General features: G+C 41.0%; 1 protein-coding gene across 2 annotated transcripts in view; it reads right to left on the bottom strand.

The window, feature by feature from the left end:
* Positions 1–4,065: 4,065 nt before the first annotated feature.
* Positions 4,066–14,348, bottom strand: part of LOC306969893 (uncharacterized protein) — a 21,460-nt gene continuing 11,177 nt past the window's right edge. Inside the window, exons 2-3 of one of the 2 annotated variants that reach the window (XM_079565673.1) lie at positions 9,334–9,537; positions 4,066–5,005 (exon numbers count right to left, since the gene is read on the bottom strand). In XM_079565673.1, coding sequence (XP_079421799.1) covers positions 4,074–5,005; positions 9,334–9,537 — 1,136 coding nt within the window. In that variant the 3' untranslated portion in view covers positions 4,066–4,073. Of the gene's footprint in view, positions 5,198–9,333; positions 9,538–14,348 lie in introns of both variants that reach the window. The other variant, XM_079565674.1, reaches the window with a different exon arrangement.

Below are 14,348 nucleotides of genomic sequence, written 5' to 3'. Positions count from 1 at the left end.
ACAATTCATCGGACTCTACAGCTTTAAATGTTTGTCATTACAATTATGAACGATCGTAAAATAAAGTTATCACCTAAATGCTGATGTGTGATGAATACAATGGAGTTTGTTCCAGTGTTTATATCATTTAAGGCGGAGCTACATCTAGCTAGGCTAACTGTTAGCATGTTCAAATATGCCTATAATTCGATATGTCGACAACTGTGCAGACAGAATTATGATTTCCAAATGCGCAGTACCTTTCTCCTCCTCCAGCTTCACCTGGGCCATGTTTCAGAGGCTCTGCCCTCTTTAAAGAGAAGCTTTGAGGCTCTGAGGGTCGGTTCTGTTCGGAGCTAACGCCACACGGCAGCCATGTTTGTTTATGTTTTGTCTTCTTCGCTCTGCTCATACACGCTCACACTGCCCTCTAGCGCTCAGGGGGTTCGGTAACACAATAACACAATATCACACTCTACTCTTTCTGTGTTTTTATTTGGCCAACATCATTACATTCTGAGCATATAAAATACAGTGGTTTATACAGTAAGAAATACATTTCCAAACCAATTGCAGAAAGACACTTTCTTTATCCCACGGCCAGGGCAGTGGAAAGCCTTGGCAGGGCCCGGGACAGGAACCTTTCACATGGCCCCCGACCCTTCCAGTGGCAACTGTTTTCCACAGCATAATACTCGTTTCATAGATGATATTTTTGGGCCAATCCCACAATTTGACACCACTGCTCCCTTATCCCTCTCTCTCCCCAGTGCGAGTCCTCGTGTGCGCTTTTAGATCATGTTTATTTGTACAAATGTTTTCACAGACTGAGCATTTGAACGGTTTCTCCCTGTGTGAGTCCTCATGTGTAGGTTTAGATGGGATTTCTGTACAAAACACTTGTCGCATGCCACACATTTGAATGGTTTCTCTCCTGTGTGAGTCCTCATGTGCACTTTCAGATTAGGTTCTTGTGTAAAACCTTTATCACAGACTGAACATCTGTATAAGTTCTCCCCTGTGTGAGTTCTCATGTGCACAATTAGACTTTGTTTTTGTGTTAAACCTTTTAAACAGACTGGACATTTGTATGGTTTATGTCGTTTGTGAGTCCTCATGTGTTGTATTAGATCTGGTTTCTGTATAAAACCTTTTCCACAGACTGAACATTCGAATGGTCTCTCTCCTGAATGAGTTTTCATATGTCGGTCTCGAGAGTTTTTATGTATAAAACCCCTATCACAGACTGAACATTCGAATGGTCTCTCTCCTGAATGAGTTTTCATATGTCGATCTCGATAGTTTTCATGAATAAAACCCCGATCACAGACTGAACATCTGTGTAGTTTCTCCCCTGTGTGAGTTCTCATGTGTGTTTTTAGATTTTGCTTTTGTCTCAAACCTTTTCCACAGACTTGACATTTGTACGGTTTCTCTCCTTTATGAGTCCGTTCGTGAGCTCGTAACATGGTGATGGTTTCAAATTCCTTTCCACAGTGGAAACACGTGCATGACTTGGTGTCAGAGTCGCTCTCATCAGCTGCAGGAGTCCAGTTTGGATAATCTTCCATCTTTCTTTTGCTCTTGGCAGTGGTCTTTGTGGGAGGGTTGAATTCCCAGCTCCACTCGGAATCAGAGCTGCGACATTCTTCTCCACTTCCCGCCCTGTTCTCCTCAGGGTGAGTCTGTGGAGTCCAGTCTGCAGAGTCGTCAGTGTCAGAACTCTCTCCATGTTCTTCGCTCTCTGGATGTTTGTCTGAACCTGCTCCATCAGCGTCCTCTCTGGTCTCCTCTTTCACTGTCTGATGAAGGAGAGAAGACTCTGGCTCCTCCTCTTCACTCTTCACACACACAGGTAGTGGGAAGTCTGGTGGCTCTGCTTTGATGTCCACTTCCTCTGGTTCTTCTTTAATGAACTGAAGGACTGAACTGTTGGCTTTGAAAATCTGGACACCTGAAATAATCATAGCAAATACTGTATTAAATCAGGTCAAAACGTCTCATTGAATACAGATCACCATGTCCTGACCTATAAACTCACAGTATGGCGCACAAAAACGACTACACAAAGAAAAAAAGAAACGGAAAAAAAATAGAAGGGTGTCGTTCACAGAATTTAGGCAAATATTGATCTCAACAAAAAACATCAATGTAAGAATAAACTTAACTGTTCACATATTATCATTGCAGAGACTAGAATTAAAAAAAAACAACGATATATTTCTCATACAACATAGTTATACAGTGACTGTGTGATCGTTGACGGAAGCACGATTGTCGACAACAAACACAACTACGCATGCGCAGTGACAATTCATTGGATTTTAACGTTGGCCATTACAATTATTATGAACAATCGTAAAGTAAAGCTGTATTTCCTGAGTGCTGATGTGTGATGAACACAATGGAGTCATTTTAAGTGTTTATATTCATGGTCTCGGCCGAGAGGCGGAACTACATTCAGCCAGGCTAACTGTTAGCATGTTCAAATACACCTATGTTTGGGTTTCGTCGACAATTATGGAGCCAGAATTATTATTTCCAAATGCGCAGTACCTTTCTCCCCCTCTCGTTTCACCTGGGCCATGTTTCAGAGGCTCTGCCCTGATTAAAGAGAAGCTTTGAGGCTCTGAGGGTCGGCTCTGCTCGGAGCTAACGCCACACGGCGGCCATGTTTGTTTCTGCTTTTGCTCTTCTTCGCTCTGCTCATACACGCTCACACTGCCCTCTAGCGCTCAGGTGTTGCTATAACGCAATAACACACTCGACTCAATATCGAAACAACTTGTTTTTAATCAAGTAATATTATATCAGTTTTAAATCAGGTGAACTTTTATCACATTCCCTTTTATCAAATAATGTTTGTTACTTCCACCCTTTAGAATAGAATAGAATAGAATAGAACTGTTGACATCATCTGGAGGCAGGAAGTGATCAAGAGAAATAAGATTAAACTAAAACTAGCGATTATAAGTGTAAAACTACAACTAAATAATGTGGTCTTGTTGTGGCTTAAGGTGCCAGACCAAGAGGAATGAAATTTGAGAAGATAAAATAAGGTTTATTTAATATTTCCTAAAACAGTTAAACATTTGTTTATCGTTACCATGACAACAGGATAGGAATAGATAGATAGGAATCTAACTTCCTGCAAAGCCCGGAATGTTTACAAACAATTAAAGGGTCTATAGAATATAATATATCATATCATATCATATGATATCATATGATATCATATCATATCATATCATATAATTAATCTAATCTAATCTAATCTAATCTAATCTAATAGAATAGAATAAACTTTATTGTCTACCATGCACAATGATGGCAGAAATTTGCCTTTGGCTCGCTCATACATTCTAATACATTTGCCCAGCAATGTCCATTATAAAATCAGTTCATTATAAAATCAGTTCATTATAAAATCAGTTCACTGCAGACACAGCAGCAGCAGCAGGTTCACTTCATTAAGGAAAGGAAAAAGGAACAGACTGACTGAACGACATTAATACTTACAACTTGTTCAGCTCCTTGATGGCAAAGGGAACAAAAGAATTCCTGTTACATTTTTTCTTGGCACAAGGAAGTCTGTGTCTCTGCCCTGATGGAAGGAGCTCAAAGTGACGGGACAATCTGTGTCTGTCATCTGTGATCTTAATACAGACACGACGCACTGCTTTACTGTAATGCTGAGGTAAACTGGTTTGTTCTTGGCCTGTTAATTCAACAGAGGTCAACAAACAGCTGCAACACTCTCCAGGCTTTTCTTTTGTGTGTTTGATTAAGCATCGGCACCAGATCTATTTTCTTTAGGTTTCATTTTTGAGAGGCGGGATGTGTTTGACATATTTTAGATGTGTTTAACTATGCTAATTTCAATGCTATTTTCTAAGCTAGCAATTTGTTGTTCATATGCAAATGTGCTCGTTATAGTTATAAGTATTGTTACAGTTTCACAATGGTTTAGTAAACTCAACTGAACGTCTTCCGAAGTGTGTGAAGTTTCCAGATCTGTGTTTAGCTGTTTAGGCCATTTACTACTATCAAGGTCTTTCTCTTCTGGATGAGTTTCCTGTGGAGTTCGACGGTGCTTAAGCCGAGCATTTGAGCGGTTTCTCCCCTGTGTGAGTTCTCATGTGTCGGCTTAGTTTGGGTTTCTGCACAAAACATTTCCCGCAGACTAAACATTTGAACGGTTTCTCCCCAGTGTGAGCCTTCATGTGCACTTTCAGATTATGTACGAGTGTGAAACCTTTCTCACAGATCAAACATTTGTACAGTTTCTCCCCTGTGTGAGTTTTCATGTGTCGATCCAGATTTTGCTTTTGTGTAAAACTTTTATCACAAACTGAACAGTTGTGCGGTTTCTCTCCCGTGTGAGTCCTCGTGTGGAGTTTTAGATCACGATTTTGTGTAAAACATTTTCCACAGACGGAGCATTTGAACGGCTTCTCTCCTGTGTGAGTCCGTTCGTGAATTCTTAATTTGGAGATTGTGGCAAATCCCTTTCCACAGTGGGAACATTGGAACGGTTTCCCTCCAGTGTGAACTTTTATGTGTTTGTTTAAATTCCCGTTGTCAATAAAACCCTTTGAACAGACTGGACATCTGTAAGGTCTCTCCCCTGTGTGACTTCTCATGTGTATTTTTAGATCAAGATCTTTAGTAAAACCTTTATCACAGACTGAACAATTGAAGGGTTTCTCTCCGGTGTGAGTATTCATATGTCGGTCTAGATTCTGTTTTTGTGTAAAACCTTTTCCACAAACTGAACATATGTGCGGTTTCTCTCCTGTGTGAGTCCGTTCATGAATTCTTAATTTGGAGATTGTGGCAAATCCCTTTCCACAGTGAGAACATGTGAACTTGGCTCCAGCGTCGTGAGTCCTGTGAGCTGGTCCTTGCAGCTGTTTGTTCTCCTCAGGGTGAGTGTGTGGAGTGGGCCTTTCAGCTGAAGGAGTCCAGTCTGCAGAGTCGTCAGTGTCAGAAGAACTCTCTCCATGTTCTTCACTCTCTGAACCTGCTCCATCAGCGTCCTCTCTGGTCTCCTCTTTCACTGTCTGATGAAGGAGAGAAGACTCTGGCTCCTCCTCTTCACTCTTCACACACACAGTTATCACTGAGAACTCTTCTGGCTCTGCTTTGACGTCCACTTCCTCTGGTTCTTCTTGCTTAAAGTGAAGGACTGAACTGTCGTCTTGGAAAATCTGGTCTCCTGAAATGAAATAGAAGAGATTGTAATAAATCAGAGAAAAAAGTTAGGATTGAATTTCTTTCTTTCCTCCTTTACTCGCTCACGACAACATCAATATGTAAAGTGCACACGACACATTAACGCAACTACTATACTGAAGATTTTTGCTAAAAATGTTAAGGAGGTTGATTTAGTTTATCACTTCCTTTTTCCTCCACTGACAGGAAGTGACATAGATAGAGGCAAACAGTTCGTGTGATGATTGGCCGCTCCAGTCCAGACGCCTTGTTCGCGCAGGAGCATCAGACGTGTCAGACGGCAAAAACTCCCACCTGAACCGAGAGGATCTTTTTCCTCACGTCATCAGATTTTTTCCCATCATTTTTTTGTTGGGTATTCAACTTATTTTTGTAACTTTTTTGTCAAATTTTTATCACATTTTTGTCATTTTTTGTCACATTTTTTTGTCACAATTTTGTCATTTTTTCCTCTTTTTCATCAATTTTTCGTCACTTTTTTGTCAATGTTTTCTCACTTTTTTGTCACATTTCCATCATTGTTTTCGTCTCAGTTTTGTTGCTATTTTCACAGCTTTTTTCCAGAAGCTTTTGGATTGGGGTAAAGCCAAACTGGAGAAAATGTGCTCGGTTCAGGTGGGAGTTAAGGGGTTAAACTGTTGGTGTGCAATAAAATATGTCAATGGGAAATGAGTGTTAAGTTGCCCGATATCATTTATTTATTTGATTGTTTTTTAAACCAAAAGATGTTCCTTTTGTTTAACATCTGTCATTTTGAATCAGACTGGAAAGAGTCTTTTATTGTATACATCGATTCACATTTTATCTAATTTAGGTGAATTGTTAAATCCCTATAAAAAACTCATATTCTCAAAAGCATTACATCATGCCATATGCACTTTAAACATTATTTGCCCCCCCTTTTTTTTTTTTTTCAGAGACAAGAATATTTTTTCTAACAACAATTGCGTCCGCCTACTTTTTTGGCAAGAATAAGAGATTGTAGAAAACAGCTTCTTAGAATTCCGATTGGAACTTCTGATTGTGGCCCTGAAAACGGACTCAGAGGCTCGTCGTGAGTGGGATATTATCTTAATGAGTACACGGATGCCGAGATAGTACCTTGTTTCACCTCCGCGCGCTCCCACAGCTCCTCCAGCTTCACCTGGGCCATGTTTCAGAGGCTCCGAGGGTCGCTTCTGTTCGGAGCTAAGGCCACACGGCAGCCATGTTTGTTTATGTTTGTCGTCTTCTTCTCTCTGCTCACACGCGCTCACACCGCCCTCTAGTGCTCAGGAGGTGCTATAACACAATCCCTCAGACAGCTCTACGTTCGGGTTCGTAGATGTGCGAGAAACTACAAAAAAAAACTCTTTAAAACCACAATCGATATTTCTGAAACTCAACAGAGAGTGACTGAACAGACTTATTTCTCAGGCCCATGAGCCAAACATGCTGAACCTACTGCTATAAAAGTAATATTTACCAAAATCTGTACTTCCGGTTTAACGGAGATCAATGCTAACGGCGCTACGCTAACCCCGGAAGTACCGACTTTAGTAAATAATACTTTTTTAGCAGTAGGTGCGGCATTTTTGGCTACTGAGTCTGGGAAATACGTATGCTCAGTCACTCTCTGTTGAGTTTCAGAAATATTGATTGTGGTATTGAAGAGTTTTTAATGTTTTTTTCCCCTCGCATATTAGCCGATAAGCTAGGACCCGGGAAAGGAAGTCGTGACGTCACACTTAACAAAAAGCCCGCCTGATTATTTCTTTTCTAACAATGAAAGAGGAAAACACTAAATTAAAACGCTGGTTGAGGAACAAACTCATCCCCATTTTTCCTGACATGTTTGTAGCATCCTCGTTCTTCACAGGGACATGATTATAGGCACATTTCACTCCTGCAGGATCATCACTTACACAAAAATGCAACAAACCTTTCCTGCAAATTCATGAAATGGATACAAATGCTTTATGAATAGATCTACAGTGTTTTTCCCCACTAATGTCTGAGTTTACAATATACTAAAGGAAGACAGAACACAATTCATTCCATAAATAGAAAGAAAAAACAAGTCTTGCTCCTTTAAGCTTAGTAAAATAAAGTGGTTATGCTACAAAATGAATGCCGAAACGAAATACAGAAAGACGGCCACGGCAAACAAAACATCCAACACTTTCAACTGCCTGAACTTCTTAGTTCAGCTACAAAGTTAAAAACAGGTAGAGTTTCCACCGCAGACATGACTCTTCATATTAGATATGCAGCAGTGACGGGTGAACCTCTGCTCTGTGTCGTTTGTGCTGTTTGTATTATGCAAAATTGACATTTTCAAGCTTTCCATCATGTTATTCTGTCACTCCCTCATTAAAAACATGGCTGAAGTGTTGCCTTGGCACATTCACGTATTTGTGAGTAATCTGTAAAAACTCTGATGGCGGCCATTTTAGGGATAGGTTTGCCTGAGTCCTCCTAGGAACGCCCCCACCTCCTGGAGACGCCTCCGAGCTTTCGTCACCAGCCGAGTAACCAACCACTGCTCCTCAGCAGAACCCCCTCCCCACTGATGCCACAGACAGCGTGTGGAGGGGGCGTGTCGGAAAGGCTCAGAGGTTCTTAAAGAGACAGAGGCCTATTTCAAGACATTCACTACAGCCATTTTGAGAGAGACATTTTATACAAGGCAGTTATTCTAATTTACTGCATTTACAGACCAACAGAAGGTTTGGTCATCATTGTAGTGTGATATAGACTGGTGCAATGGGACTGAAAAAAGAATAACACCCCCTCTTTAAGGAGCCGCGGGACACAGCGGAAACTCTGAGAGGCAGTCTCTGTTTAATCCTGGCAGACAATAAAATAAAAAAATACAAGTGTTTGCAAGTACAACGTCCAGCTCAAACTAAAGGGGAGAAACAACGGACAGTGTTAGCATCTCCCCGCATTTCTTCACACGAATAAATGAAAACTGATTTGATGAAGCCAAAAGAACAACATCATCTGTAAACAGCAGAGATGAGATGCTGAGGTTCCCACACGGGACGCCCTCTGGCCCCTGGCTGTTTCAGGCCGTTTCTCCTGCGTGCACCCTCATGTGTCGCTTCATATCGTGTTTTTTGGTAAAACATTTATCACAGACCAAACATTTCATTAGCTTCTCTCCAGTGTGAACCCTCATATGTAGGTTTAAACTCCCCTTTTCAATAAAACTCTTTGGACAAACTGTACATATGAATGGTTTCTCGCCTGTGTGAGTTCTCATGTGCACGATTAAACTTGGCTTTAGCATAAAACATTTTTCACAGACTGAACATTGGAACGGTTTCTCCCCAGTGTGATGTCTTGCATTGTGTTTCTTTAAATTCCCCTTAACAGCAAAACCCTTTGAACAAACTGGACATTTGTACGGTTTCTCCCCTGTGTGAGTTCTCGTGTGTATTTTTAGATCATCTTTTTTTGTAAAACCTTTTTCACAAACTGGACAAGTGAATGGTTTCTCTCCGGTGTGACTGACCATGTGTCGGTCAAGATTTTGCTTTTTTATAAAACATTTTTCACAGACTGAACATTTGAACGGTTTCTCGCCTGTGTGAGTTTTCATGTGCACGTTTAGACTTTGTTTTTGTCTAAAACATGTTTCACAGACTGAACACTGGAACGGTTTCTCTCCAGTGTGAACTCTTATGTGTGTGTTTAAGCTCCTGTTGTCAGCAAAACCCTTTGAACAAACTGGACATCTGAAAGGTCTCTCCCCTGTGTGACTTCTCATGTGTAGTTTTAGATCATTTGAAAAACCTTTATCGCAAACTGAACAATTGAAGGGTTTCTCTCCGGTGTGAGTATTCATATGTCGGTCTAGATTTTGTTTTTGTGTAAAACCTTTTCCACAGACTGAACATTTGAACGGTTTCTCTCCCGTGTGAGTCCGTTCATGAATTCTTAATTTGGTGATGGATCTAAATCCCTTTCCACAGTGAGAACATGTGAACTTGGCTCCAGCGTCGTGAGTCCTGTGAGCTGGTCCTTGCAGCTGTTTGTTCTCCTCAGGGTGAGTCTGTGGAGTGGGCCTTTCAGCTGAAGGAGTCCAGTCTGCAGAGTCGTCAGTGTCGTCAGAACTCTCTCCATGTTCTTCACTCTCTGAACCTGCTCCATCAGCGTCCTCTCTGGTCTCCTCTTTCACTGTCTGATGAAGGAGAGAAGACTCTGGCTCCTCCTCTTCACTCTTCACACACACAGGGATCAGAGGGAACTCTCCTGGCTCTGCTTTGACGTCCACTTCCTCTGGTTCTTCTTTGCTGAAGTGAAGGACTGAACTGTCGTCTCCTAATATCTGGTCTCCTAAAACGAAATAGAAGAGATTGTAATATATCAGGTGAAAACGTTGGGATCAAATTTCTTTCCTCCTTTACTCGCTCACGACCTCATCCATAGTCTGTTTTGTTTAGTTTGTAGTTTAACTCTTTTTTTGGACACGGACAGAAAGTGACAGAGGCAAACAACACAGGAGATTATGGTGGACTTTCGAAGAGCGCGGGTCCAGCTCCTCTAACAATCAACGGTGCTGCAGTGGAGAAGGTGACCAGCACTAAAGTCCTGGATGAGCACATCACAGAGAAGCTCTCCTGGACCATGCAGACTACATCACTGGTCAAGAAAAGTCATCTCTACTTTCTCCACAAGTTAAGAAGAGCCAGAGTCCCAGCCTCTGTTTTGTGCAACTTCTACAGAGGGACTATAGAGCATCTGGAGCTCCATCACTGTGTGGCACGACACCAGCGCTGCCTCCTGCTGCCTCATTTGAAAGCTAAGACATACAAAACACATCAAAACCGATCTTTGTCCTCGCATTGTAACTTTTTAAACTTTTCTCATTGCATTTTCGTCACTTTTTCATAGATTTTTTTTTCCTCACATTTGCGTCTTTTTTGTTGGATTTTGACACGAGAAGCTTTCAGATTTGGGTAAAGCCAAACTGGAGAAAATGTGCTCTTTTAAGCGGTTAACCTCTTACCTCCCGCCTAAACCAAATGCATTCTGTCCTCTTTGGCTATAGGCCTGTGAAACACCTCATTTGAAAGCTAAGACCCACAAAACTGATCTTTTTCCTCACGTTGTTGCTCTTTGTGTCACCTTTTGTATGTTTTTTCTTTCTTTCTTTTTGTCACATTTTTGTTGAATTTTTTTGTGACTTTTTTGTTGATTTTTTGTCACATTTTTGTTAATTTTTTTGTCACATTTTTGTTGATTTTTTGTCACATTTTTGATGAATTTTTGTCACATTTTTGATGAATTTTTGTCACATTTTTGTTGAGTTTTTGTCACATTTTTGTCACATTTTTGTTGAATTTTTGTCACATTTTTGTTTCTTCTCATTTTTTGTGGCTGTTTTGGTGCTTTTTTCCCAAGAAGCTTTTTGATTAGGGTAAAGCCAAACTAGAGAAAATGGGATCCGTTCAGGTGGGAGTTAAGAGGTTAAAGAATGGGAGAAACTTCTCACTCAAAATAATTATACAGTGACTGAGAAAAAACAATATAAACAGGAAATATATTTTGAAAACAGAAGAACTGCTTAGAAACTGATTCAAACTTATGATTGTGGCTCTAATGTCAGACTCAGAGGCTGTGAGTGGGATGTTCTTTTTTTTAAAGTGAGTATATCATTGCCTAGATGATTGTGCAGCTTAAATATATCTTTTCAAATGCACAGTACCTCGCTTCACCTCCGCGCGCTCCCACTGCTCCTCCAGCTTCACCTGGGCCATGTTTCAGAGGCTCTGTCCGCTTTAAGGTGAAGCTTTGAGGCTCTGAGGGTCGGGGTCGGAGCTAACGCCGCACGGCAGCCATGTTTGTTTATGTTTAGTGTCTTCTTCTCTGCTCAGACGCGCCCACACTGCCCTCTAGCGCTCAGGGGTTTCTATAACACAATTACACGCTCGACTTTCTCACTCTTTCTGCCTTTTATTTGACTAATACACTGCTCATGAGGACTTCGAATATTATATTAAGTGTATTATTTTTATTACAAATATTTTTAGCTGCAAATATGAATAAAACACGTGTAGAAACGACACGTGGAAGGGATTTAAGATTCATTTGATTAACAACTTTTAGGCAGAAAATTGACTAGCTCTTCTTGTACAACACGGAGAGCTCCCTCAAGCGGACACAGGTGGAACTACAGGCTGTACTTTTAACAGACACTTTTTATTTTTTTATTAGTTCAACCTCGTTTTGGGCAGTTTAAAAAAATAATAATCATAACCTTAAATAGACAACAAACCAAGACACCAACCGATTGAAGAATGTATTTCACTTTTTACAGAATGAGATAATACAAATATAGATGTTCAGAAAAGATGTTCCATTCACTCATTCTTAGTCACATCATACATTGTCTAACGTGCTGGTCCAACACACACAAATCAACTACAAAACCGCTGGAATCATTATACAAACAAGCACTGAAAGTCCTTGATAAAAAACCCTTTTCACCATTGTCACATTTTACAGAAACACAGGCTCTTAAGCTGGGACAATCTGAAGTTTCACCACATCTGTTCATATCTGTTAGCTCCACCTCCTATTTCCACATTCATCACTGTCCAGTCAAACCGAAGCACCAGAGGCACCACCAGAGGAGACTGCACTATCCCCTTGAGGAAATCTGCATTCAGTCAGACTGTTTTCTCCATCACTGGAACACAGCACCTTCATCAGTAAGAGGCTCCATCTTATCAGTCTTTTAAATCGAGTGCCAAAAAAAGTCTAGTTGAGACGCAAATCTGTGAACACTAAACGACTATTTGAGTGTGTGTATATAAGTTATGTGGTTTTCTTATTGATATGTCTGCTACACTGTTCCACTTTATATTGTATTTTACTGTAGTATGTGATTTTTTAATTACTCTTTTTAGGTTGCCTTATGAGATCTGGCAGGGGGACGACCGGTGAAAACTAGCCTTTTGGCTAATTCGGGTACATTTACATTGTCCTAATGTTCATTAATGTACATTGTCCCACTTAAAACTAAATAAATAAGTAGTCAGGCTAACGTATTAGCATGATTTATCCAAATCAGGTTGTACAGACACAGGGGCGGACTCTGACCAGCCTGGCCCAAATTAGCGTAACTGTGCACTTCCACAAATACATATTTTAACCTCTGACCCCCCGCCTTAACACTAACGAGTGCATTTTCCCCAGTTCGGCTTTTTATTATTATGTTTTTGATCGGTATCAGCAAAAAGAGCGGATTGTAGAAACAGAAGCAAAATCATTCATATAAATAATAAATAATAATGGTCCCAAAATTGAACCTTGTGGTGCACCATACTCCACGGAATTCCTTTTAGATTCATGTTTTTTTTTTATACTGGGCTTTACCCAAATCTAAAAGCTTCTCGACTGGAGAGCAACAATGTAACGCAGGGGTTGGCAACGTCAGGCCCGGCCCAAGAGAATTTTGAAGAAACATTTATGCATAAATCAGAGACCAAATAAAAGGACTCTAAAATGTGGAAAATACTGTCGATATTTTCACATTTCCCAGCAAAACACCCCATTAGGTCATATATCAGGGGCAAAACTTATATTTGTAGAGATAAAGTGGCGTTACTTTGGGCCCTTGGTGTTTTGGAAATGAAGAAAATCGTCCCTCCATGACACAAACTTGCCCACCCCTGATGTAGCACCTCATTTGAAAGCTAAGACCTACAAAAGTGACGGAAACCTTTTTTTTTTCGCCACATTTTTGTTGTTTTTTTAATCATTTTTTGTTGTGTTTTTCTCACGTTTTTCTCGACTTTTCATCCTCTTTTTGTCGCTATTTTGATGCTTTTCTTTTGAGCTTTTAGATTTGGGTAAAGCTCGGTTGAGGCGGGACCGGTGGCCCCTCTGTGCTCCTCCAGAATGAACACATGGCCAGTCCGCCCCTGCACAGACACTTGAACTACGTCTCTCCTGCGTGAACCCTCATGTGTCGCTTCACATCATGTTTCTTGGTAAAACCTTTATCACAGACCAAACACCTGAAAGGCTTCTCTCCAGTGTGAACCCTCATATGCAGGTTTAAATTCCCCTTTTCAGCAAAACCCTTTGAACAAACCGAACACCTGAACGGTTTCTCTCCTGTGTGACTTCTCATGTGTCGTTTCAGATCATGTTTCAGGGCAAAACCTTTCTCACAAACTGCACATCTGAACGGTTTCTCGCCGGTGTGAGTGCTCATGTGCAGGTTTAAAATCGGCTTTTGCATAAAACACTTTTCACAGACTGAACATTGGAACGGTTTCTCTCCAGTGTGAAGTCGTGTGTGTTTGATTAAATTCCCTTTTACGGTAAAACTCTTTGAACAAACTGAGCATTCGAACGGTCTCTCCCCCGTGTGGCTTCTCGTGTGTCGTTTTAGATCATGCTTTAACGTAAAACCTTTATCACAGACTGAACATTTGAACGGTTTCTCCCCTGTGTGAGTCCTCATGTGCAGGGTTAGATTTTGCTTTTGTCTAAAACACTTTTCACAGATTGAACATTGGAACGGTTTCTCTCCAGTGTGAACTCTTATGTGTTTGTTTAAATTCCCCTTTTCAGTAAAACTCTTTGAACAAGTGGAACATCTGTAAGGTCTCTCCCCTGTGTGACTTCTCATGTGTATTTTTAGATCAGGTTTTTTAGTAAAACCTTTGTCACAAACTGAACAATTGAAGGGTTTCTCTCCGGTGTGAGTATTCATATGTCGGTCTAGATTTTGTTTTTGTATAAATCCTTTTCCACAGACTGAACATTTGTGCGGCTTCTCTCCTGTGTGAGTCCGTTCATGGATTCTTAATTTGGAGTTGGATCCGAATCCCTTTCCACAGTGAGAACATGTGAACTTGGCTCCAGCGTCGTGGGTCCTGTGAGCTGGTCCTTGCAGCTGTTTGTTCTCCTCAGGGTGAGTCTGTGGAGTCCAGTCTGCAGAGTCGTCAGTGTCGTCAGAACTCTCTCCATGTTCTTCGCTCTCTGGATGTTTGTCTGAACCTGCTCCATCAGCGTCCTCTCTGGGCTCCTCTTTCACTGTCTGATGAAGGAGAGAAGACTCTGGCTCCTCCTCTTCACTCTTCACACACACAGGGATCAGAGGGAACTCTTCTGGCTCTGCTTTGACGTCC

The sequence above is a fragment of the Gobius niger genome (genome assembly GCF_951799975.1).
Source record: "Gobius niger genome assembly, chromosome: 11".
Lineage (NCBI taxonomy): Eukaryota > Metazoa > Chordata > Actinopteri > Gobiiformes > Gobiidae > Gobius > Gobius niger.
Note: the sequence above shows the minus strand (reverse complement) of the source record. Positions and strands in the feature narration are given on the sequence as shown.